We start from the raw sequence: 25,415 nt of genomic DNA, 5'->3' as shown, positions 1-25,415 counted from the left end.
ATTAATGCTAATAAAGTAATATATTAAATGAACAGACAAGCAAAGGAACAGACCTTTTCAATGAACGGACAAGAAAGTTATGTGAATTCCCCAGCTTCTGCTACTTATATGAATATACTGGATATTCTATTATAATAATTATCCATAATAATTCTGGATGCCTCTTGTTAATGTTGTTTCTTTGGCTACTATTGTTCATTTGCATGTGAACAAACTAGAGGATGAAATAAGGTCCATTTTGGAAGTGGGGGAGAGATGTAGAGAATATTTATTCCTATAATCGGATGGGTTTTGGTAATGCAGAATGCCAAATTATTAGAATATAGATTTCCTTTTGATGGTATAAATAGTATATGAATTAACAGCCTTCCCCCTCCTTTTCAGGGACTCCAGATTCACTTTCAATGGACCTTTTCAAATCCCATTCCTTTTTGCATAGTTTTTCATAGCTCTTTAAAGGAGGCACTGTAGTGCTTATTGCTTAGTCATTTAAGATACCCCTCCTGGATTCTGAGGATGACTGGTTGCATTTTACTGAGCAAATCCTCAGTAGAAGATCAGAATTAGTTGGCCCATGACCCTGCAAAAACTGCTGGCAAATTGGGGTCATAATCTCAGGTTGAAAGCTCCTGAACAGGACACTAAGTGCAGTGACTGCAGACGAACTCGGTAGCCATTATGTGCTTAACAGTGTTGTTTTAATTTAGGATTTCATTACTTTTCGTTGTTTGCATTGGGAGTAAATACTTGAGCAATTTTAACTCAAAATTAATATTTCTATAGGAATTTAACTATAAATAGTACAAAATCCCTTTATTACAAAACTCTACAGCCTAACATCTCAAATTTCTAGTGGGCACTAACAACAACTCTTTAAGACTGGCAGTTATTTTTATAGTTCAGTTAATATAGTCCAAACACAAATAGGGCATGATTGAGCTAAAAGCTACTTTTTATGGTGACTGACCTACAAAAGTTCTGATCTCTACAGTAGAGGCTATTCAGACTTTTGAGGACCCATAGAATGTCTGCACCATTTCTTTCCCAAGACCAGAGACTGATGCTATCCTGCATTTCAGTAAATGTCAGTCAGGATTTTGAAAACAATTTCAGATGAGTTCAATGCCCGTTTTAGGGACCCCTACTATGTTTTACAGGGAGTGGGTGGTTAGCTGGAGTAGAGTTTCTAATGGGCAATACATGGACCGAAGATTTCAATTTAAATATATTTTAAACCCAGTTACTGAGGGATCCCACCCCACAGCCCTCCACTTGTCATTTTCAATTGTCCGGTTAATAGTTTGGGGTTCTTAGCAAGGGGATGGAGATTTCTGTATTGACGTGCCTTTCCTGTGACTACTAGGTTGACCTGTTGTGGAGCCAAGATCTGTGACCTTGCAGTACTTCTGCAGTTCAGGAGGCTGCAGATATTTTTGGCTAGATCAGCTTTTTAATTGGTATAACGATGAGTAATTCAAGTTGATAGTATTCAGGAGTTGAATGTGCTTGGAAGTTATGTAATGTAGAACTTTAATTTCTGTAGGTCTTAAAACTCTCCGTACCCCCATACTGACAAGTATCCTCCACTAAAATTCCAATAGACGTCTCTGCATTCTTAAAGATCCTGTAGATGTGGAAAGAGGAGAAGATGTAGTGGCAAGAAAAGTTTTCAGAGCTGTTCCTGGTCAGTTTTGCTAAATCCTGAGTTAATTTTTTACGGTCTCATTTTAAACATCCATTCAGCTAACATTCACCACAATAGTGAAACTCAGCAAACAGCTTGTGCTTCATTAGAACATTTGATCTGTTTTTAGTAAAGGGTATCGGACTCTTATTCATTTAGGTTGAAGTTGTTCCATTGCTGTTAAGATAGCTGGCACATAGCCATGGCATTGTGAGAAAGGAAACTGTGGCCAGTTGATAAGGGAATCTTGAGCTAATTAAATTTCAGCTGGCATGTTATATTATGCCCAGTGAAATAAATGGTCAGTCATACTGTTGGATGGCTTAACCTTATTTATGGTCTGAAGGGGGGGTGGAGCCTGAGCCAGTTTTGAAACCCTCTTATTCATAAAAGTAAATCCATCCTTTTTTTTTAAGTACTGTTGTTTTGATTGATGGAAACAGAAGAAGCAAATCTTATGGCAAGTCAGTATGCATCTTTTCAGTAAAGGTACAGTGAGTATTTGTTGCTGTACTACAATGCTGCCAGAGTAAGTTGGCCGGAAGTCTGATTACTACTTGCCTTTTAAAGGTGTGCTGTCAACTTGAAATCTGATTAATTTAAAAAGAGTTAGTCTCCAGTATTAAACCTGCCATGAGTACTTTTGCCAGTTTTTGTGGTTGTAAAGCTGTATTTTTTTTCCTATTTTTTAAAAAAATATTCCTTTTCTATTGATGTGTGAAAGACCCACTGAACAGGGAAAGGTGACTACAGTGAAATGATACAAAACCTCCCAAACTTTCAAATACACAAAACAAAATGTGGGGGGAGGATGGCCCAATCTCCCCAAATCTCTAGTTTATTTTTTTTACAGTAAACTTAGGTATTACTTATAAGAGTAGGTAAAATATCTTCACATAGGAGTGTTTTCCCCCCCAATCTCTCTCCCTCTCCCCCCAAAGACTTATACCTTATAATTTACAAAATCAAGCTCTTGCAAAGCCCACAATAAACTGAAGTGTTTCAATTAATATTTAAGTAAAAAATGGTTCTTGTTAAACATTTATCTGCATTATTTGCACCTCAAACACTGCAGCATTGAGAGCTTGAAACTGATTATAAACAAGACTAAAACTGACTTCATTTATCTTGCTTGAGCTGAGAGAAATTTAAAAAATAGACTAGTATCAGTCTAAAAAAAGAATTTATTTAAAATATTTTTAAATTTTGGGTATAGGCAACATAGGGAAATACAGTTAATAACTTGATAGTGTACCCCTATATAAGGAAAGGTGGCACTCTGTACATTAATTCACTGTCACTTTTGGATCCTTGGTTTACATTCCATGCGAGTGAGCATCATTGAATCACTTTAAACTTCAGTAGACATTTGTCCTCATTACATAGCTATCATTTGGCAGCCTTACTTTGAGAGAAGCCAGGAATGGAACCAGAGGAATGTTTCAGGTTAGGATTGAATAATGTGGGGAAGTTTTCACATTACTTTCCCAAAGCATGCCGGTTTCTAATCACTCCTGTTTATTGAAATTCAAAGCAAAAGGATAGGGATGAGAAGGAACTTAAGTAAAAACTGATATGTTCAAATAGGCTTAAATGGAGAAAATACAATGAAAGTGGATAGGTCTCTTATGTGCTCCATGATACCAATGGGATGAGCAAACTCTACAGTGGAGGACTCTGTACAAAACTGGTGGTTTAGGAAGGCGGGGGTGAGTATCCCAGCTGTTCTAAGTTGTCTGTGTACAGCAGGAAGGAAGTGGAATTTCCCAGAGGAACTGTCTGGTTGGAGAGCAGACCCTGCCTCTGATGGGATGATGCATGGGAATCTGAAGAGATTCTCTCAGAAATTCCTTCTCAACAAGTCTCCTCTTGTGGCTTTTACCCCTGGAATGGATAATCTGGCCATTAGAGCTGTTTCAGTTCGTATGTCTACAGACTGATGAAGGCTATGTTGCATTCAGAAGGCTTTCTTAGTAATCAAACGCTAGAAAATTACTCTTTTTATAATGTTGGAGCCTGATACCAGGCCTCAGTCCACTTGGTGGGCTTGCTGTTTACTATTATAGGAAATAAAGTAATTATGAACTTATGGGAATGAAATATTGTTAGCCTGGTACTTGAAAAATATAAATCTAATTTTATGCCTATTTTTAGCAAATGCACACTCAAATTGTTTCTGCACTTATCTTTGAGCAGCAGATCACCATTTGGTCATAATATTGCCATTCTGTCAAAGTGAGCCAGTATTGTAACAGTCTGCTATAACAACTTATACAAGCACAAATGGTAACTGTTTCTGGAGGTAGAACAACATGTTAGCTTTCCACTCCATTTAGTGTACTTGGGGAAAAATAGAAGAACCTATCATAACTGAGTAATTTTACCAATTAGTTACAGTAGTTTTTGATTTAGAATTAGCTGCATACGATATGCTTAGTTTTATTCATAATACTTTTTTATTTTAACGTAAGTATTAGTATCTAAATATGGGATGATTCGGCAATTCAAAGCTCTTGTGTTAAAAGGATACAAAGTTAAAACACATTTTTCTGACTAAAGTTTGACCTACTGTTGTAATGCATAAGATTAGTTATGCTTAAGATAAGAGAAAATACATACTTTTCTTTTCAGTTTTCTTTGTGCATTTGACAGCTCTCTGTGTATCAACAGTTTCCTCAATTGTGTTATCTAATCATTCAATCTCCTGTTTTGAATCTTTCACACATCAGCAAGGAAGAGATCTAGTTAATACTTAATATAGGAAAAAGTGAAGTAAAACTACAAAATTGGCAGAGGGAACTTGGGAGTAGGGGTAGTACTTGAAGATACATTTAACTTGCTTTATAAATTGACCATGTTTTAAGTTGATGGTATCCCTTTGAAAATGACCAGCCAAAGCATTACTGGGTCTTGTCCCCACTAATAAGCTTTTTCTGTACTGTTGCAGAAAACCACAAATTTTTGCAGTGTAGGTACACTCTAGAGTCTGGAGATTAGGTCCAAAGGAAAAGTTGAATCAGGGCTTCTTTAAATAGGATACAAAAGGGACTGTTTCTTCTCCAAAAATGTTTTTATTTCACTTAAATTTAGGCAACTTCATTTTTTTTTTTCCCCTGCACTGCATGAAACAATGTGTAACTCCTCTTCGATCCTGTAGTGGAAGGAACAGGGTCAAGTACTCTGTTCTCACTTCTCTTTAACATTTCATTTTTTTAAATACCCTTTCAAAAGCTTGTCAATGACTCTTTAAGGCAAATGGTTTGCTTTGTTTCAAATCTGTGAATTTAACTGGAAAGCATTATATTTTTGAGACCATTGTTATTTACATTGTGGTACTGTCTAGAGGTCCAAGGCCGTTTTGCTAGGCATGTACAAACATAACAAAAACAGTCTCTGGTCTGAAAAGCTTACAGTCTAGGTAAGTAATGTAAGTGAGGTCCTAACTTAAAATAGTTCTGGAGATAGCTTTCTGTTCTTTGTTGTTGCTGTTAAATTAGAAAAAGGTCAGTGTAAATTAAAGAGGTGTGTGTGGTAAATTTAAATTTGTGCTTCTAAGAGGTTCCAGACCAGGGATGGGTAAACTTTTTGGCCCGAGGGCCACATTGGAGAGGCACAACCTTCCCTACCCGGCCCTCCATACAGTTTTGCAACCCCAAACAGCTTGGCCCCATCCCCTATCCAACCCCTCCCACTTCCCACCCCCTGACTGCTCCCGTCAGAACCCCCACCCCTATCCAACCCTCCCTGTCCCCTGACAGGCCCCCTGGGACTTTCACGCCTTTCCAACCCCCCCCCCCGTTCCCCATCCCCTGACCCCCCCCCCCCCCCCCCCGAAACCTCTGCCCCATCCAACCATCCCCTGACAGGCCCCCCAGCAGTCCCACACCTATCCAACCGCCCCCTGTCCTGTAACTGCCCCCTGGGACTCCCTGGCCCCCTTACCATGCCACTCAGAGCAGCATGTCTAGCAGCCGTGCCGCCTGGCCGGAGCCAGACACGCTGCCGCGCTGTCCTGCAGGAGCACGCAGCCCTGCCGCCTAGAGTGCTGCCCACGTGGCGGCATGGCTGCAGGGGAGGAGGGACAGCAGGGGACAGAAGGGGCTAGCCTCCCTGGCGGGGAGCTCAAGGGCCAGGCAGGACGGTCCCGCAGGCTGGATGTGGCACGCAGGCCACAGTTTGTCCACCTCTGTACTAGACTTACAGCACAGAAACTGAAGCAATCCTTTTAGCCATAGAATAGAGCCTTTTCAAGCAGTACCAATGTGCGCTTCCCCTGCTCTTCTGACATGTGTGTTTCAGCTGTGTTTAGGGGGAGCGTGTTTTGGAGGAGCATTGTCCATGCCCATTCTGTCATTGTTATATTATCCGGAGACTGCTAACAAAAGTGCTAATTATGGTGAGCTTTCTACTTGGAGCTGATCTGTGGATACCCCATTCATCTAGGCCATTGAATGATGATCAGATAGTACCTGCTCTTAAGTGCTGCTCACCTTGGCCAGATTTGAACTGGTGACCTACAGGTGAAGAAATTGATGTCCCATTATTTTATCTATGTTTAGCAGTCTAATCTCACCTAATGGACTTGAAAAATAAAATATGAAAAATTTAAGTAAATATTGAAAATAAGCCGGTTACACAGCCTTAAAGAGAAGCTATTATTTAACAAGGGATTCTGCATTTTTTAGATTATTAAATTTAAATTTTCAAAATTTTAAAGCAACTAGTGGGATACTGAGATAAAACTAAAGCTTCACTAGGAAGTAGATGCTGCTTCTCTTAATAGAACTTGGAATTTGTGCCTTTGGTTATTGAAGATGAACCTGGATAGGAACCAACTAGCTGTGACAAATGCTGTATAAGATGGAAATAATGCTGGTGGGTTACAGGATTCATTTAGAGGGAAACTGTCATCAGCTTCAATTGAAGGTATAGGGTTGCCCTTTTCTAGTGTGGTTTGCAAACTTAGGATGCTTTTGGATCCTTGGCTGTATCTTAATATGGAGTTACCAGCAGTAGCTCATAGTACTTTTTCCATCTGTAACAGACTGTAACTTCTTGATTATTCTTTGATCTGGATCTGACCAGAGTTATCCATGCTTTTGTCACTTCCAGACTGGATTATTGTCCAGTGCTCTATGTGGTGTGGCCTTTGAGAAATCTCTGTAGACATTAGCTGGTGCAGAACTCCATGGCCTGCCTTTTGAGTGTTTTGGATAGGCATGAGCACTCAATGCTTCAGCTGTATGCTCTCTACTGGTTTCCTGTTTAGTTTCAGGAGCATTTCTAGGTGCTACTGATACACTCCCAAATCTGAGATGTTTTATAATTCATTTGTTTAAAAGATTGCCTTCTTTCCTATGTCATGCAATTATAGTTAAGGCACAGTGGAGTGCTTCAGTTGTTTAATGCTTGGCACTTGGTTTCATGGGGTCAGTAGCAGGGCATTCACCATTAAAAAACATGCTTTTGGAATTTGTTCCCTCAATCGTCAAAGCCTGTGTTTGGCAAGCTTTGGATCATGGTGTAAGTCTTCTATTTTTTTTCCCCCCATCTCCCTTCAGTCAGATTCTTGTTTCAACATTTTTTGTCTTGTTTGTTGGATATCTTAAATCAGTGAAGGCTTATGAATGGTGCTAGAGTTTAAGTTTTGAGATCAGTATGTTCTTAATTGTAATAGTCTAAAAGACCCATCAATTAAAAAATACTACTTCAGTGTATCAATTTGCTGACCAACAGGGGTAGTGTTTCTGAAGTGTCATCTGCCATTAAGAGACAAGCATTCACAGTGTGGGGGATGACACATCAGTGACATGTACTTCTTAAAGGCATGTGAAAGACTGTGTGTGGCCATTCTCTGTAGAGGGCAAATTTCCATTTTTAAATTATAGTCCTTGAGTTGCAGTAAAAATTTGGGACTACTCTCCTCAATCCATAGCATATCTTCTATTAATTTCAATGGAAGGTTTGCCCAGAGATCAAGCGTGGTATGTAGTAACTAAACTGATCTATTATTTAATTTGTTCAATGCTTTATCGTTGCATTCATTATTATTACTGAATGGGGAAAATTTGCTAACCTTTAGAAACTTCTATTTCTGGCCTTTGTTTCTCTTCCTTTCCCCATCCTCCTTTCCCCTTCTTTTTTGCTTCCCTGTGTCTTGTCCTTTTTGAATTTCCTTCCTTGCAGCAACTCCCAACTCTTCCTCATTCACTTTTTAAACTAAGTAGTGAGATAGATAGATAGTTTACACTTTGAAATATCATTAGGTTTTAGAATGAACACCCTAGTGAAATTAGTGGAGTGGGGAGTTCACACCTTTTGAGCCATTGTTTCAAGGTTTCTGCAGACTTGGGCTGACACTGCATTGATTTATAGCCTGACATTTGGAATACTTGTTTTACAGCCACTGGAAACGCTTTTTTAAATGAAGACTTAGATTCTGCAAATTCTGAATCTCCCATGTTGTTCACAAATATATTGTATGGGCCAGATCCTATCCATGGGGTGTGAGTATGACACCTTTGATCTAAAGTATTATAACTAGTCCTTTGTAGTCTTTCTCTAGGAAGTATGGTATATTGAAAAGCCTGTCTATCCTCCAGTTTGCTGAGAAGGTTGCTGCTAATTGGACTTGTGGTGTCATGTATGTAAGAACTCTCATCTTGAAGGAATACATCTGAGAGGATGGAGGTGCATATTTGCTGTCTTGAAATCATTCTTGGGTCCAGATCATTGTGTTGCTCTTTCTTCCAAATGTAAGACGGCTTAAGAATGAGCATTTACTGTTTTGTAAGGCTGCCAAGTACTCGGCCTCCTTGTTCTTTGTCTGGTGCGGGATTCCCCTTTCTATTCTTTCAAACGGGTGGAAGAGGAGAAAAACTGTTTTTAGTCACGTTTTATTTCAGCGGAATCTTTTAACTTTCAGTTCCTGCTAACTAGTCTTTCTCCTTGGTTCATTCTGTTCTTGAATGGTGTCTATTTGGCTCCCTTTCCTTGACTTGTTTTCTCACTTTTGTCCCTCAGATGGTAGCAGTTACCCAGTGTTGTCCACAGCAATTATGATTGACTCTTGTGACCTAACTCTAGTCAACAAATTTAATGATTACTTGCTGTGAAAGATTAAGTCAGTCTTGTGGAATCCTATCCCCCATTGGTATAGGAAGAACAAATCTTTTTGAGGGGTATATTCTTTCTCTTTTCATTAGTCACTTTAATGGTAAAGGGCAGCCTAGTAGACTTTGTGTCTGGTTTTGGTAACCTTTCATGATGGTTTTTCAAAGTTTGGTATAAACAAATTTGGAACAGATCTAGCCAAGTCCCTTATTAGATTGCTGACATCTGGTGGTACAACTGATTGACTTTTTGTGGTGTGTGTATGTGGCAGGGGGAAGTAGGTGTTTCTTCCAGAATTCCTTTGTTCTCTTCCTGTTGACATCCCTGATTGCAAGTGACCCTCCCAAGGAGAAATGGATGCTGCTCCCTCTTAACTAGTCAGTACTTATCTCTTGGCCAGAGTGCATTACTTGAGCTTCTGCACTCTGAAGTGGTGTCTACACTAGGGAATCCTAACGAATAAAAATTCTTACAAACTGATTCAGTTGAATCTGTGGTAGAACTGATCGTTTTTCATTTTTCGTTTTTTTTAATCTAGTATAGACCAGGCCTGAAGGTGCTGTCATTGAAGCACTCCCATTTTCCATTGCCTGAGAGAGGAACAAGGGATTCTAAATCTGATTTCCCCACCACAGCTACATGAACATGTGCTTTGTAAAATGCACAATGTTCTTAAAATGGTAAACATTCTGAGCTGGCCTTGGCACAAAGCCATTCTATGGTTATTTATTATTTTCCCTCAGACTCTCACTCTTGTTAATGTTGATCTGTCAGTAAACAGAACTACAAAAGAAAAGCCTCACTCTTCTGCATGTGTGGCTGTGGCACATGGGTCAGATGTGGGTGCTGAAGTTGTGGGGAACAAAGGTGTAAGGTGCCCCTTATGCAGTCTCTTGCCCACTGGGCTTATGCTGTTGCTTGGATTGATGGTTTCCAGGCAATGATACATGCTGTTCTTTGTTCCTTTTAAACCAGGATTTGAATTGTTGTGAAGTGTTCAGTGGTAAATGTTTGAACTGGTTAAAATGTTTACCTTAGAACCTCTGGTTTTAAGAAGCAAAAAATAATTTCAGAGGGAAGCTACTTTTGAATGGTAATATCAAGACTTATGGTAACAGCATGTGCAGTGACCAACATTTTGGCTCGTCTTTGCTCTGAGTAGGTTGAGATGATGTAGTAGAAAAAACACTTATCTATTCTCGAAACTCCCATTGTCTCTACCATTAGTGGGGTTGCACATGTAATGATAAGAAAGTAAAGAAAAGTTGTGTAGACACATTTTATAGGTTAAAACTTATAAAGCCGAATGTCATCACCATTAGGCTGTATGTTTCTCTTTGGTCACAAATATTATTTTATCAGATTTAAGTACAGTTGAAAAGTATTTTAAAGCAGTAGTTTCTCTTTTTCGGTATTACCGTCCTCAGGGTGGATTAATGTAAATTACTGATTTTAATCATGATATAAATCAGCAAGCAGGAAACTTTGATTTAAATAATTTCCATTAATCTTGTCTTGCATTTGTACTTTTAATTTTTCTAAAGAGCAGTTGATTCTCATTGTCTCGTAACCATTTAAATGGGTGTGTATAATATAGCCTTTACACTAAATGTGATGCTTTTTTTTGCTGCCCAGGAAGATACACTGTCTTGCACATTTATTTAAGCAATTATAAAGATTATCTACATCTATTCAGTTTCTTAATTTTTGCATTTTTTATTATGTTATAAATGGAGAATGATACTTTTTTTATTTACTGGATGTTTGGGGTTTTTTTTACTTGTGATTTGTGACGAAGCTCAGTTTGGATGGAAGTTCAAATTCAATTTGAAATACATAAAAACAGCATTTTAAAAATGTTTATTTGTTAAATAAAATTACCTTAAATAAGCAAGATGTATAAGAAAGTTTATAAAAATGTGTTGCATTGAACTAATTGAATTATTAAAGGCAATGTTATCAGTAGTTTGTGAATTGAGCTGATTGTTTCTAGTCGTCATATCCTTCAAAATTTTAGAACCAGTAGACCCACAGGTGCCGACTTTCCAAAGTGACGAGGGGTGCTTAACCCCTGGCTCTGCCCCAGGCCCTGCCCTCACTCCACCCCATCCTCCCAGCGCACTGCATCTTCGCTCTCCCTCCCAGCCTCCTGCACACCACGAAACAGCTGATTGCAGCGGGAGGGAAGCGTGGGGAGGGAGGGGGAGGCGCTGATCTGTTGGGTCTGCTGGCAGGTGAGAGGCACTAGGGGAGTGGGGGGGAGCTAATAGGGGAGCTACAGGTGAGTGCTCAGTACCCACCATTTTTCCCCCGTGCCACAGTGTTGATGCCTATGAGTAGGCCACCTCTCTCACGTAGCTTTTATTAATCGATCGGAAGAGGGAAAACCAAACTAAACTAGAAGAAAAAACTGAAATGAAGAAGATACTCTCTGCTTTTGCAGAAGAGGCTACTGCTATCATAAGCTGGTTTAGCCCTTCAGCAAATACTGATTCCAGGTGCTTAGTCGGTGAGTTCCACCAGTTCAGTGGCTGACTTTCTTTAAAACTTGGCAGCAACTTGTACTGCTTAATATTACATTATTTAATCTAAATTATTTTAATAATTATAATAAGTTTAGGCCTTAACATAGGTGTCATAATTTCAAATAGGCTCATTTAAAAAAAACAACTTGTATTTCATTTAAATATTTTTTTAAATGATTTTTTGAGATTTTTTAACAAACATTGGTTTTTACATTGACCTTTCCACATAATCAGCTACTGTTTACATTTTTATCAAGTTTTCATTCAAAAATTGTATAAGTATCAAGATGCTACCCAAATAATCAGAATAAATATTGGGTAGTATGTCATGCCTAGACTGGAGCACAATTGGCAGCATTAAATGATATACAATATATACAAATTGCCCACTTTCAAATGTGCTTTTTACACATTTGTGCTGAATATCTGTTTTAAAGAGGTGTGATTATAGCAGCAAGCCTTTCTGTTCATTAAGACTTTTAGTTAGTCTCTGAGACTTTGACCTGGGCACTAAACATAGATTGTGTAATCTTAATCTGTTTTCAGACATATACTGTGTACCTCAACGGTGTTAAAACAAACATATACTAATATGTTAACCTTCTTATTAAAGTGGGTCCCATTCTACTAACTCTCCTTGCACAGAACTTTTATTTGGGTCAAGAAAGCTTACTTGTAAGCTAAATTCCAGTATTAGAGTTCCTGTTGTGCCTTTAATTAGAAATAAGTTTTAAACAAAAAATGAAGCAGCTGGCTAAATAGGGTTGCCAACCCTCCAGGACTGGAAATCTCCAGGAATACATTCAACAAAAATTGGCAATCCCATGGCTAAAGCAAGTATTAGTGATTCCTTTTATTCATGAAGTGTCTCCCGGTACTAGGAAATAGTGAATTATCCTGCTAATCTTTTATAACATTGAGTGGGGAGGGGGAAATCATTAATCTTACACACAACTCCCTATATTAAACTTGTAATATCTTATTCAAGGATGGTACTCATAAGGGGTCTAGTATAGATTTGAAATGCATGACTTGACACTGCTAGTATGTCAGCCACACACTGTTAATTATTGCAGAGAGGCTAAATTTGATTAAATTTTAAACATCTACTCTGTATTATCAAAGATTGTTTGTCAGGAAAAGGCCTTGCAGTTCTAAATTACAGGGAAGGAAACACGCTTATTTGGACATAAAGGGGACATTGGTACCAGATGTGGGTTTTGAGGGAAGTGGAACACTTTTATACGCTTTGAATTTATACAAAGTACTTAACTTAGTCTCCAGAAATCTATACTGTAAATTCTGTTTCAAAATCTTAGGTGGGGAAAAGCTGTAAATTAATTAATGCAAGAATAGGTTTAGGAGAGGGGTCTATTTTTTTGTGGAAAATGTTTCCAATTTTTCTAGTACAAAGTGAAACACTAAAATGTTAGTTACAGATTATAGGCGAACATTTAACAAGTGCCCTATGCTCATGTTATTTATTGTGGGGTTTTTTTTTAAGGTTACTGGTGTTGCTGTTCATACAAACTACGTTTGTGACTGTTATGGTACCTTATTTCTGGTAATTACGAATTTTTGAGGTACTGTAAATAAGTAAATAGAAATTTGTGTCTGTATCCTAGCTGTATGGGGAAGGAGAGGGAAAGTACAAAGTAAGAAATAGACATAAACTTCCTACATCAACAATATAAATAAATAATAAAAACATAGGGACACACTGATAGTCATTCGCTTTCAAAAGCTTTTAACATCCACCAATTTTGACAAAGGTGGTGTACCCGCAGAAGGCTTGGAGATTTGCTTGGAGTGAGTGAGCACCCAAACATAGATAGATAAATAGATAGATATATCAGTGTTTGGGTGCTCACTCACTCCAAGCAGTAGGTAAAGAGAGAAGCAATAAAACATGGTATACTAGTAAGTAGTTGGAGACTGGGTCCAGGGCTATAGACCAAAAACAATGAGATCAAACTCCTCTTACTAACTTCTAAGCAAAGTAAAAGTTGGATTACTTTAGGAAATCAAAGATGGATGAACCAGTTTCGATAAAGAGAACATACTTGACCAATATTTAAACTAAACCCAAGCCTCTGTTTTTTGAACTCAAGTTAAAAAATATCTGGCTAACATAATTAGACTTTTAAATGTGTGCATCTACACTTCCTGGTTCCATCAAGGTCTGAAAACAAGAATGTCAAAATACTGTGAAAAGGCCTGTTCCTTTTCATGATACTTTGACATTCTTGTTTTCAGCCCTTGTGGGAACCAGGTTTTGTTCGTGTGTAATATAATATGTATGTATATAATGTATTAGGACTAGATTTCCTGGATCTCATTTAAAAGCCCATCAAGATTTCTGTGTATGTGTATATGCATATAATATGGAAGAGATTACTGTGTAGATCACCTATCATTATCATATGCACCACCTGGAGCTCCCTATTGCATAACCGTGTACTGTTGAATACAAGAGAATTCCATTTTAAAAAGAAAAGGAGTACTTGTGGCACCTTAGAGACTAACCAATTTATTTGAGCATGAGCTTTCGTGAGCTACAGCTCACTTGATGAAGTGAGCTGTAGCTCACGAAAGCTCATGCTCAAATAAATTGGTTAGTCTCTAAGGTGCCACAAGTACTCCTTTTCTTTTTGCAAATACAGACTAACACGGCTGTTACTCTGAAACCTTCCATTTTAAAGAGGCAGTTCGGAGAGCTTTGTGGAGACACAATGACAGTGTCTGAACTCTTCTCTGCTAAATGATACACCAGTTATGTATAGTGTGTGCCCGGATGGTTTAAGGCTTGGTAATGTGATATGGAATTTCAGCTCTTGGTTGCTGGGTCATATTTAGACTATTTTAGTAACCTTAAATTTTCCACTTTCTGACCGAGCAGTTATGAAATGCATTGATTTTTAATCTATCTCAATGGACATGTCTATTTTCTTTAAACTGCCGTTACGATTGGAATTAATTGGTGGCCCAGAAGGGAAGTGAAAGAAATTCAGAAATCCTCACACTGCTAATTGGGCTTGTGTGCAGTATGTCAAATCTTGCACTGTCTATGCTTTACCTGCTTTTGGATAGATTAAAACATGTTAATCTCTTGGATTAAATTAATTAGAATCAAAATCCCATGCATCATTTAGGGGGAAAGGAGAGTGGAAAAGCAGATCCTGAGCTGTCAAACTTTCTAGGGTACATATGTTACTTCACTTATTTTGCTAGGTATCCTATGGTAGACTAGTATTAAAAAATAGCTCTCAGAAGAAATCTTGTTTTGACTGACACAATGTGGGACAGTCATTCATTCATTCATGGACTGCATGAAAGCTCCCTAAGAGAATATAAACTACTGCTCATATATAGGCATCCATTGGTCATTCCACCACTGTAGAGGCTGTTTCCGCTTTTGGTTTTTTCCCTTCCTTCCTCAGAGGTCAGACTACCACATCATACCATTTGACACCAGTTTATTTTGCTTCCACCTGAGAGGGCGGCTTTAGGATCTCTGTTTTCCATCTTGCAGATTGCAGAGAACATCAAATAGAATTCTGTTTTCAGTAATTGAAATTTGTTGACCTTCATTTAAGGGCAAGCTGTGTTATACCAATAAAATAAAAAATAGCAGGATCTTATTAAAGGGAAAAAGGCAAAATACCACACTTATTGTGAATACAGAAGGAATCATAGTAAGCAGTTAGTTATAGCTATAACATTCCATTCAATCTCATATTTATTCACACATTCATTCATACAAACACACACACACAGGTTCTGCAAGGTTGTTATCATAGTTACCAGCCTTAGAGTTGCTCATGCCAAGCCACTGGCCAGGTGGCCTGGACATGAGGAGGGAGCAGGGCCTTGTCAGATGCTCATCTGATGCTCCTGGAAGTTGGTTTGCAGAATCAGACCCCAAAGTTCTCACTTTTTAGAGTCTATTTTTATAGGAATTTCTTCCTATGCCAGTCTATGGGAATTGCTTCATCATGCTGTTGCTGAATCAATCAGCAGATAGCACTTCCTGGCGGCTCCGTGCTGCTAGATGTTATCTTGTTCTTTGGTTCTCCCATTCTTGAGGCTGTTGGGTGGATTCCAGTCTGCCCTCTGGGTGTCCTCTGGTTATTTCCACTTGACGCCTTCTTCAGCCAATGGACACTGGATTCTTAGGCTGGCACCTCCCTGATCATTCAGTTATTATCCACACCAAGCATCCATCCACATACATCCTCTATCTCTATTTGAATCACAATTGTTAATACAACAAAAGGGTGGGGAGTCTCTGGGTGCTGTTTCTGTTGTTAGAGTATTGCTTTGAGTCTCTCTCTCTGTGAATTGCTTTGAGAACAGACTCTGTCTTAGAATGTACTAACACAATTAGCAGCTTGCAAGTTTCACACATAGAGGGAGAGAAACAGTACCAAAAACCAAGAGACCTCTTAATTAGTAATGCCCTGGAATTTAGACTATGGGGAATCAAACTCATTTGTGATTTTAATACAGAATTTCTTTAATATGATCCAACAGCTGCAGTGGAGATCCTCTGTGCTGAATCCTCATTCCTTCTTGCTCCCTCACTGTGTGTTTCAGTGCAGCCCAGCCTAGCCTAGCCCACTATCTCACCACACTCTTTTTCAGTGGCCATCTTCAGAAACACAGTGGAGCAGTCTGTCCCATTACACCAACCTGCCTGATCCAGGAGATCAATTCCCACAATGTATATGTATATGCACACGTGTGTGTGTGTGTGTGTGTGAGACGGTGGCCAAGTTCAACCTAGCCCCCACTTCCTGGTGGCTTTCATCAGCAGAGCAATCTAACCCATACCTACTTCAACTAGCAGATAATCCAAATAGCTGGAATCTTCAGGGAAAGGTAAGCCTAGGCTTCGTCCTTCCTCATTCCTCCATCCGTGTTCACTCCAGACCTGCCAACCAACACCTCCATCTTGTTCGGCCTGCCAGCAGTTGTCTGCAGAGCAGTGCAGTGGATAGTGGTTTAGTAGCTCATTCTGTCTTGCCTCTGGACAAATCAAATGGCTGTAATCCTGTAAAGAGAGATTGCTCTTTGAGGAGAAAAGGGCCACAAATGCAGTGTAATTGTAAAGCCACTGAATCAGCACCAGTCTGCACATTGCATTTTAGAATAAGAGAAGCTTCCCAGATATCAGTGCTCCTGTCCAGCCTTTCTAGACACCTACAACTTCAATCTCTACCTTGGCAATGGACACTTCTCTGTCCCTTCAAGGTAATCATGTACTCGGTCAATAGAGAATACCTGTAGAAGTGACTGTCTTTCTACCCACCTAAAACATTCTGAATCTTGAAGTAATCTCATTGAAATGTTTAATCTGGCCAGAGACCTGGAGGATCATTACTATCTTTTCTCTTGCAGCTTTTTTCAGTCTTGGGGCAGGACTAGTAGGAGTTTTTTTCCCAGTTTCTGATGTTTCTTATTGGAGACTTCTGTCTCCTGTTACCAAAAACATCCAGTAAAAGGGGCATCAATTCAGGCTAAGTCTTTGGACACAACTTCTAACCAAATGGAAAATATTCTGTTAAATGGTACGTCTTTCGGCTACAAGTTTACTTCTGCATTATTTTCAGTATTGCCTTCCAAAGGGTTAGATAGAAATAAAAATAAAGGTATTACACCTTAATTTTATATATGTATACATACACACACACCTATATCATATAAACACAGTGTGATTTCATTGTACATATATATAACTGCTGTATCCTTAAGTAGCAAAATGAAAACTCTCTTAAATATGAATAACTTTGAAGTACGTGAGAACATATTTATATTGTTTGGGCAAAGAAAAAAATACATTTCACGGACACTATGGAAACTGTAATCTTTCTAGTTTTCCTTTAGAGTAATTCAGTTGGGGGGAGGAGCAGGAGAATGAATAATAAGGCAATATATGTAAATATAGTATGTGATATCAGTTTATTGCAGTTTGCTTTCCATTTTGCTCCTAAATGCTGAGTTACTGATATGACCAATATATATTAGCTAGATAAAGTGTCACAGCAAAACTATTTTCTTTTAGTATTTGCTTCTGCTACTAATAGACTGTACAGTAAAAATAAAGTTGGTTTCTAAGCATTGAGAGTATTTTAGATTCATATGAATCATAGAAAACACACTCAAGCATTACTGACAACTGACTTTAAACATAGTTATTGGAAATCCTACATTAAAGGATTGAATGGTGATAATTGGGTCTTCATTATACTATCTTAAAAAGGGCTCGTAGGTCTGCGTCTTCAGATGGCTTTGAAGGCTCTCCTTTAAATTCAATAGGCAGAATTGAAACTGTACAATCCAGTCTCCTGGATCACGTCAAGAAACAGTAAATGAAGAGAATCTTCCTGTAACTTACTCATTTGGTTTCCTTCCAGAGTTACAAATTTGTGGAAGCTATGTTATTCTGAGTAACTTGTCTTCCCTGGATGCACTTAAGGGTCTTAAAAGGAGTATTTTCTGGTGGTTAGAAGGGACTGGTATGGGAAGCAGGATTTGTAGGTTTTACTCTTGATTCTCACTGATTCAATGAATGATCGTCAAGTCATTAGGAGAAAACTGAGACAGAGGTTCTGTTACATGCGTTTAGTAGTACTGTTTCATCTGGGTGTTGAGGCTTAATATCTGTAATGGAATTATGTGGCACTTCTCATCCAAATATCTCAAATAACTTACCATTTTATATATTGTAATGTTCCTTAACATTTGGATGAAGGTGCAGATGAAATTATAACAGCTGGGGATAGGTGTGGCTGAGGCTGGATCCAGCAAAAACTTTACTCAGCTTTTAAAGCTGTGCAAGTTCTAGAGGACCAGATACTGGTTCTGTGGTAGACTGACATTTTTCAAAAGAGAGGTTGGCTTTCTACGGAAGCCAAATGTCTTCCTTTTCAAAACTAGCTTCATTTTTCATTCGTTAATTCCTGTTTATAAAAAACAGGAAGTTACAGAACACTAATATGACATTGTTTGGTACCATAAACCCACAAAATCTAAACAATAATGAATTAATCTTCCTGTGGCAACAGTGATAAATGTTGACCTTGCCAGATATTAGGTCACATTACTCTGTGTAATATGTTTACATAATGTGAGGCCCTGTAACAGTGAATGCATTTAAGGGATTAAGCAAACTCTGAATTTTGTGGGTTTTGTGGCTTTGAGACTTCTGCTGTAATGTCAAATTAACTTAGCTTTTTGCATTAACGTGACTATATATCCATACTTTATGTTAAGGTTCACCAAATTTTAAACTTGTATTTACTGACACCATCGTTAACAAAGAGTATATTCTAATTTCTCTACATAGGACTAGATTTGTGTTTAAATGTTAAAATACGTAGGTTGGATTTTGCTCTTGTAGCAAGATCTTCTTTTCCATTTATAATTAACACATGGAAACTTCAGACTGTAATAAGTTTTTACTGAATGAACCTTAAGTGCTTTTAAAATATGCTATTAAAATACCCTCCGATCTGTGTGTCAAACAGCAATTTCTTGCATTTGGAATAAACTCTATAATACCCTATGTTGGTCTATATTATAGAAAGAAACATTTTTAAAAAAGCTTTGCCTCGAGAAATCCTCTCCCAACCACAGTATCAAAACATAGTGCCAGCAAAGCATGCATTGAAAGGCTTCAAATTGTGAGGGGCATGTTTTTAATGTGTTAAGCAAGGCATAAGCTATACAATTCTTGTTGATTATAATAAGATTAATATGACTGAAACTTTGCTCATCCATTTGAAAATTTAGGGTTAGGGTTTGAAATTCTGAGCTAAATTTGTTAGTCTAACTTTAACTCAGTTAGTGATGCCTTGGCTTAGAAAGGATCTCTAGACAATGGACCTTCATTAAGTCTAGTTTGTCAGGGTGGGGAAGAAGCCATCATACCCTTTCCATAAATGCAAAAGTCATAATTGTCGTTTAAAAGAAACAAAAAATATGGTGTATGATTATAGGTACCAAGGTATTATGATGATGGGTGGCAGTATAAAATCCTTAAATTTTTCATGTGAAATTGCTTAGCATGGGAAATAATTCAGATAGATCTAATTCACCAAATAAATGGAATCTGCCACTTGTCCATACCCATCTTAACGAACTATCAATTAGAAAGCATAGTAGGGGTTCTTCTATGGCAGGTTTGTTTTATATATAAAAATATTTTGAAGGAATGATTTTTATAATATAGGCTTTAAGTTTTCATTTTCAGATCTGCCTTTCATTGTGGAGTCATTCAAACAGGTAGGGAGTAAGAAGTTCTACTTGATATTTCCTGTTGCTAGGATTTTTGTTCAGAGTCTTTCAGTGAGTCAGGTCTTGTGGAGCTGAAAGTAAAGAGAATGTTTTTCATTTTTGTAAATTGTTTCCATAGCTACACCAGTTCAGGGAGCTTTCAATGGATGCTGATGCCTATTAACAGGTGTGAGTTGGAGTAAAAGCTTTAAGTGTGAACTGACATAGATGAAGTGAAGAAATCCATTTTAACAGGTAGGAGAAATGTCCCTTTGGTTCATATGGTGATTCTTTGATTGCAGGCAATGGTGGCTTGTTATCCAGGCAATGGAACAGGATATGTGCGTCATGTTGATAATCCAAATGGAGACGGAAGATGTGTCACATGTATATATTATCTTAATAAAGACTGGGATGCCAAGGTATGTAGTTTCTCTTCTATATAGGAGAATTTATTAACAAATTTTTTCCACTGTGTGTGTGTGTATTTAGGATTCTTGCTCCTGGTCCTGAAGCTTTTCGTTGAGCTCCATGTCACTTACTTTATATTTTAATTTAAATAAAATAGGAGAATTCCTTGTAAACCTTGGTGAGGTGTACCAAATATTAAGCATTATTGCTTCGGGGTTTTGAAGGATATTGATAGAACCTCCTGGAGTGGGAGGCTGGAAGGGACTAATAAGCTTAATATGGTATACTTTTTGTATGTCGTCTTTGATTTAAAAATAAGCCAATTACACTAGTATCTGTGCACCCCAGATATCTAAAAATTATGTTAAGCTTATGTATAAATACACATTAATGTAATATAAACAGAACAAACCTCTCTTTTCCAATTGATATTAAACAAAAAGTAACTGAAGAGGGAATGTATTAATGAGATTCAGTATGAAAGTATAAATGAAGGATACTGTATTTGCTTCAACTTTGTAGTGCATGTGGGTTTTTAAATTTTTATTTTTTAAATTTTTTTTTAGTCAAGCTGGCATTAAACAGTAGCCAACACCTATTCTGTCTGAAGGGAGAAGCTGGAGATTAAGGATTTGTTTTAAAAACACCAGTTGTACCATTTTAACTATATCAGTATAGTTCAAAGCAATACAACCCCCTCTAGTGTGGACACACATTATACCAGCATTAAGATGCCATATATATAGCTTGTACTCATACAGGAAGCGGAATAAGCTATACTGGTATAAAGCACCTTTATAGCGGCATAACTGCAACCATCCTAGGGGTTGTACCGGTGTAACTATTGTGTTGGGTTGTTTTAAATCTCCGTCAATCAAAATAGTCATACCAGTACAAAAACAGCTTATAGACCAGGTCTAAGACTTAGAAAAGGTCTTTTATGAGCTCCCAAAAAGTCTAATGTACTTTATGGCAGAATTAATAAATTCAGGTTCTGAAGGATATCTGCCTTGCTTGGAATCTTGTTGATGGTATAAGATAATGTCTTCACTATATTGTTGATATACTGGCAAAGCCTTTGTGATATAATCTAGCTCATAGACTACTAGATGGGTACCATGGCTGTAGCTATCACTGTTCTGATCATTCTGTGTGCAGGATCTAATAGAAATCTCCATTTGGCTTTAGCCAGTAGTTTTCTAGTTACTCTCTAGGATTTGGGGCTTGACCAACATGTCTAAATGCAGTTAACACTTTGGAAATGTTGGTAGCTAATCCTGGTTCAGTACAGCCGAACAAGAGATGCAGAACTATAACATGAATTCAGACCCTGACAAAGATTGCATTGCCAAGGGACTAAGGAGCAATAAATTATGTAGAGATTATTCCCTATTGTTAAGTACAGAAGAAAAGCTCACTCATGATTGTCGGAAAAGTCATGTGATTTATCAATACATTTCTGTTGCGTAGCCTTAAAAGTGAGAGAACTGATAGGAGGAGGAATATTAACCAATCTGATCTGATATGCAAATCCCTGTGCTTAACTGGCCACAGCTGAGTTCAGTGATGATAATTTTCATGTTCAAAGGTTTTCATGACACACACTATTTCACTCTGCAGCCCTGTGGGGGAGATAGTATATTTGTGTACAATTTGAAGATTTTAAATCCGAGTTGGAGTGAGTGTAAGTAGCCAGGTCAGGGGGAGCCCACAAAGCCTGCACCTCTGACCACCCTATGCAAAATGGTAAACCTCTTTCATTTAAAAAGTAAGTTACTAGCCCATTTTGGCATGGTTGCATCCTTCAGACTGTAAAGAGATTGGTAGGGTTATACATTTTGGTGATTTTCCTTAAAAAATTACTCAAGGGTCTTAGCAACAGCCGCCCAGACTGGCATTTGGAGCACTAATTACTTTGATTTTATTGGGGGAGTTTTATGCCACAGAAAAGGTGCAAAGATCAGTTCATGGCTTTGAGGAGGCTTTCACTAGGTGTAGTGAGTTCTTTCCTGTTCACTGATTAAACTATCTGTAGCTGACCTGCCTCGCCTGAACTACCAGTATGATTTCTGGCCCCAAGGAGAAGCACAAATTGGTGGAGGAGCAGAATAGAGCCAGTCCACTCCATATCCTCGACAGTAGCAGCAGCCTTCCTAGGAGAAAGATGAAGGAATTACAGGGATGAAGAATAGGCAGGCTCTGGTGAGGTAGAAGGGAGGCATCATTGGGTGGAGAAGGGACAGAAGGAGGGGGGGGGGAAAGAACCATAGCCTCCGCATAATCACCAAACTACTGTCTTCCTCTGGAGAAAATGAAGGCCCATTGAAAACAATGTCAGAGTTGCTCTAGAGATGCCACAATAGCATATATACTAAAGTACTAGAATGGTTATGTATTGCTAAAAAACTAGGGATATGATACCCTCAGAGCAACCGGCTGGAGGGAGGCGTGATGTGACCAAAGACAACCAGGATCTTTAGAAAAATATTCATTGTGAGTAACTCTCTCCTTTTTCTGGTGTTGGTATTCTGTAGCTATGCATACTCACCCACCTATTTAAGAGCTCCAAGCTTGGAAGAGCTTGAAATAAGTGGACAGTGACATGGCACCCAAAGAACAATGATTCACAAAAGCTTAAAAAAAGAGTTGTCAACTTTTTTCTTATTTTAAATTACAGCTTCTTGAGTTTTAAAATGTATCATTAGCAAATCAATAATTGCCCTTGGAGAGAGCGAAACCTAGTGGGGCTCAGAATTAGAACTCTGCTATTCTGGGCTGTGTTGATTTTGCTTTGTGGTTTCGGTCATCACTTTAACATCTGTCTCGCTTCCTCAAATGGGTAATGGTTAAAAAACAAAAAACCTTTTTAGTGTAAAACAGGTGTTGAGAGTTGCTATTTGTAAAGCACCTTGAAATCACTGGATGAAGAGTAAATATTTATTTACGACTGTTTTTTTTGTTTGTTTGTTTGTTTGTTTTAAATCACTTAGGTAAGTGGAGGTATTCTTCGAATATTCCCAGAAGGCAAAGCTCAGTTTGCTGATATTGAACCCAAATTTGATAGACTGCTGTTTTTCTGGTCTGACCGCCGCAACCCTCATGAAGTGCAACCAGCATTTGCTACAAGGTAAGATGAATGAGATGTAAGAATCTACTTCACAAAGCTTCTGTTAGAGGAAGAAGAACATATAATGACAAACTAAGAGCAAGGAGGAAATTTTAATATAGTATGGCCTGAAACAGAGCCCATTTCTTGTACAATTTGAGGCTCCTTTGCAAACATACAGAGTGCCATCGTGCTGTTGTCTTTCTATGCATTTTCTCCTCTTTCTAGAAAATCTAGTTCTGGGTAAAATTTTGAGTATTCAGAAAATCGTTTTCCTTTTTTGTACATAAATGCTCAAAACAGGACACCACTGGTAGCTTTGTGAAATCAAAATTATATCAGTCTCATAAATGGGCTGATACAGAGCACATTGTTAGGGCTACTAAATTCACTGTCCATTTTAGTCAGTTTCATGGTCATGAGATTTAAAAAAGTCAATTTCATGGTTTCAGGTGTTTACATCTGAACTTTCATGTGTTGTAACTGTGTGGGTCCGACCCAAAATGCGGTGTCGTGGGGAGGTGTTGCAAGGCTATTGTAGAGGGTCGTGGGATTGCCACCCTTACTTCTGTGCTGCTGCTAGCAGGAGTGCTCCCTTGAGAGCTGGGCAACTGGAGAGCAGCAGCTGCTGGCTGGGCACCCAGCTCAAAAGCCAGCAGAAGTGAGGGTCACAGAGTATGGGGGGTGGGTTACCATATGTCTGGGTTTTCCTGGCAATCTTGTGCCCAGGGCAGGCAGCTGGAGCTGCAGCCTCCTGCTTGGGTCAGGGGTTGACAGCCAACCTCACTTCTGCGCTGCTTTCAGAGCTGGGCACCCAGCCAGCAGCCACAGAGGTTCCTGCAGCTGGAAGAGGTTCCTGGAGGTGGGTCTGACTCAGCTCCAGGAGCAGCCCCTGCAGGGGAAGAGGAAGTCCCCTCTCTCTCTCTAGCCCAGGCCAGGACTAGCAGCTGGCGGCTGGTGCACAATAGGAGTCCCTAGCTGGGGTGCCCCCAGCCCTGCCCCTCCCCTACAATAACCAGATTTCACAGTCCGTGATGTGTTTTTCACGGCCGTTAATTTGGTAGGGTCCTACTCATAGTCAGTGATGTCTTCTCACTGATTACAATTGACTTTTTTTATTAGGCCTGTATTGTATTAATTTTCCTTCTTGCTCCTAGTTAGACACCATGTGTCTGAGATTGGCTAGTCACAGCAATTTTCTTTGCCATTCTTTTAATTTGGGGAGGTTACTGTCTTTTTTTGTTTTAAAATTTCCTTCGTTCTCCCCTGCCAGCTTTACACCACAAAAGTGGCCATGGCTGGGGAAAGGATGGGATGCTCCTCTGTACTCAACTCTCTCTATGACATGGAGTACTATGTTGCTCCTTGTCTGAATCGCAAACAGGACTTAACTAATGTTCTACTAATTCTACAGCAGAGTGGTAATGGTGGTGAACATATCTGCGGTCACTGCCAAACCTGTGTCTCCAGTGTGGCATGACCAGATGTTATCTGCCAATCCACAGGGGGGACTTTACTAAATCATTGTAATTATTAATTTTGTAGACTCCACATTTCATGTTGCACATAACATTTTGATAGGTCAAGATGTAAAAGCTGGGATGCTAGTAGTGAAACCCATACTAAATGTTGCCCAGAATTTTAATTCCTTGCTCTTTGCATAAAGGATAACTAATTTGAGCAAAAATGTTTCAGGCTTTTTTGAGGACAAGGATCATAGGTAGAAAATGTGTTTTCCTGTTTTTAAATTCTTGCTATCTTTTTAGGAGTGGCTACAGTCAAAACTGCTGGGAGTAGAAAGTTGAAATTAGGTAGGGGGGAAAAACAGATGAAATAGCTCTCATTGAGCCTGTTGACTGTTCTGATTACATTGATTTGGTGAGGCAGTGTGGCCTAAGGGATACGATAGTGGGCTGGGAATCAGGAGATGTCAGTTCTATTCCTGGCTCTGCCCTGGCCTGCTAGGTGACCTTGGGCAGATCACTTCCTTGCTCTGTGCATCAGTGTCCTCATCTGCAAAATGGGGTAATGATATTGGCCTTTGTAAAGTGCTTTGAGATTCTACTGATGAAAAGCCCCTTATAAAAGCTAGATGATGATGATTACGTACTGTTTAGCAGTGTTTCCTGCACATCCAAAGTAGGATAATCCTAATCAGAACAAAAGCACTTTTTAAAGCAACACCACAAAGGAATATAGGTATGTGTGTGTCAGACTAACTTGGGTGCACAGTGTATGTGTTTGATCTTGTAGGAAGTGAGTACATTGGATGAATTGCATCGTAAGACCAACGTCTCAC

The 25,415-nt window shown here is 38.8% G+C and overlaps 1 protein-coding gene across 1 annotated transcript in view; it reads left to right on the top strand.

Annotated features, from left to right (window-relative positions):
* The window catches only part of EGLN1 (egl-9 family hypoxia inducible factor 1), a 47,037-nt gene that overhangs the window by 15,117 nt on the left and 6,505 nt on the right, over positions 1-25,415 (top strand). The window contains exons 2-3 of the mRNA XM_048843887.2: positions 19,902-20,021; positions 23,001-23,137. Of these exons, the coding sequence (XP_048699844.1) occupies positions 19,902-20,021; positions 23,001-23,137 (257 nt within the window). The remainder of the gene's footprint in view (positions 1-19,901; positions 20,022-23,000; positions 23,138-25,415) is intronic.

Source organism: Caretta caretta, chromosome 3 (assembly GCF_965140235.1).
Source record: "Caretta caretta isolate rCarCar2 chromosome 3, rCarCar1.hap1, whole genome shotgun sequence".
Classification (NCBI taxonomy): Eukaryota; Metazoa; Chordata; order Testudines; family Cheloniidae; genus Caretta; species Caretta caretta.
The sequence above is the reverse complement of the archived record's forward strand: the minus strand, read 5'-3'. Positions and strand labels throughout refer to the sequence as shown.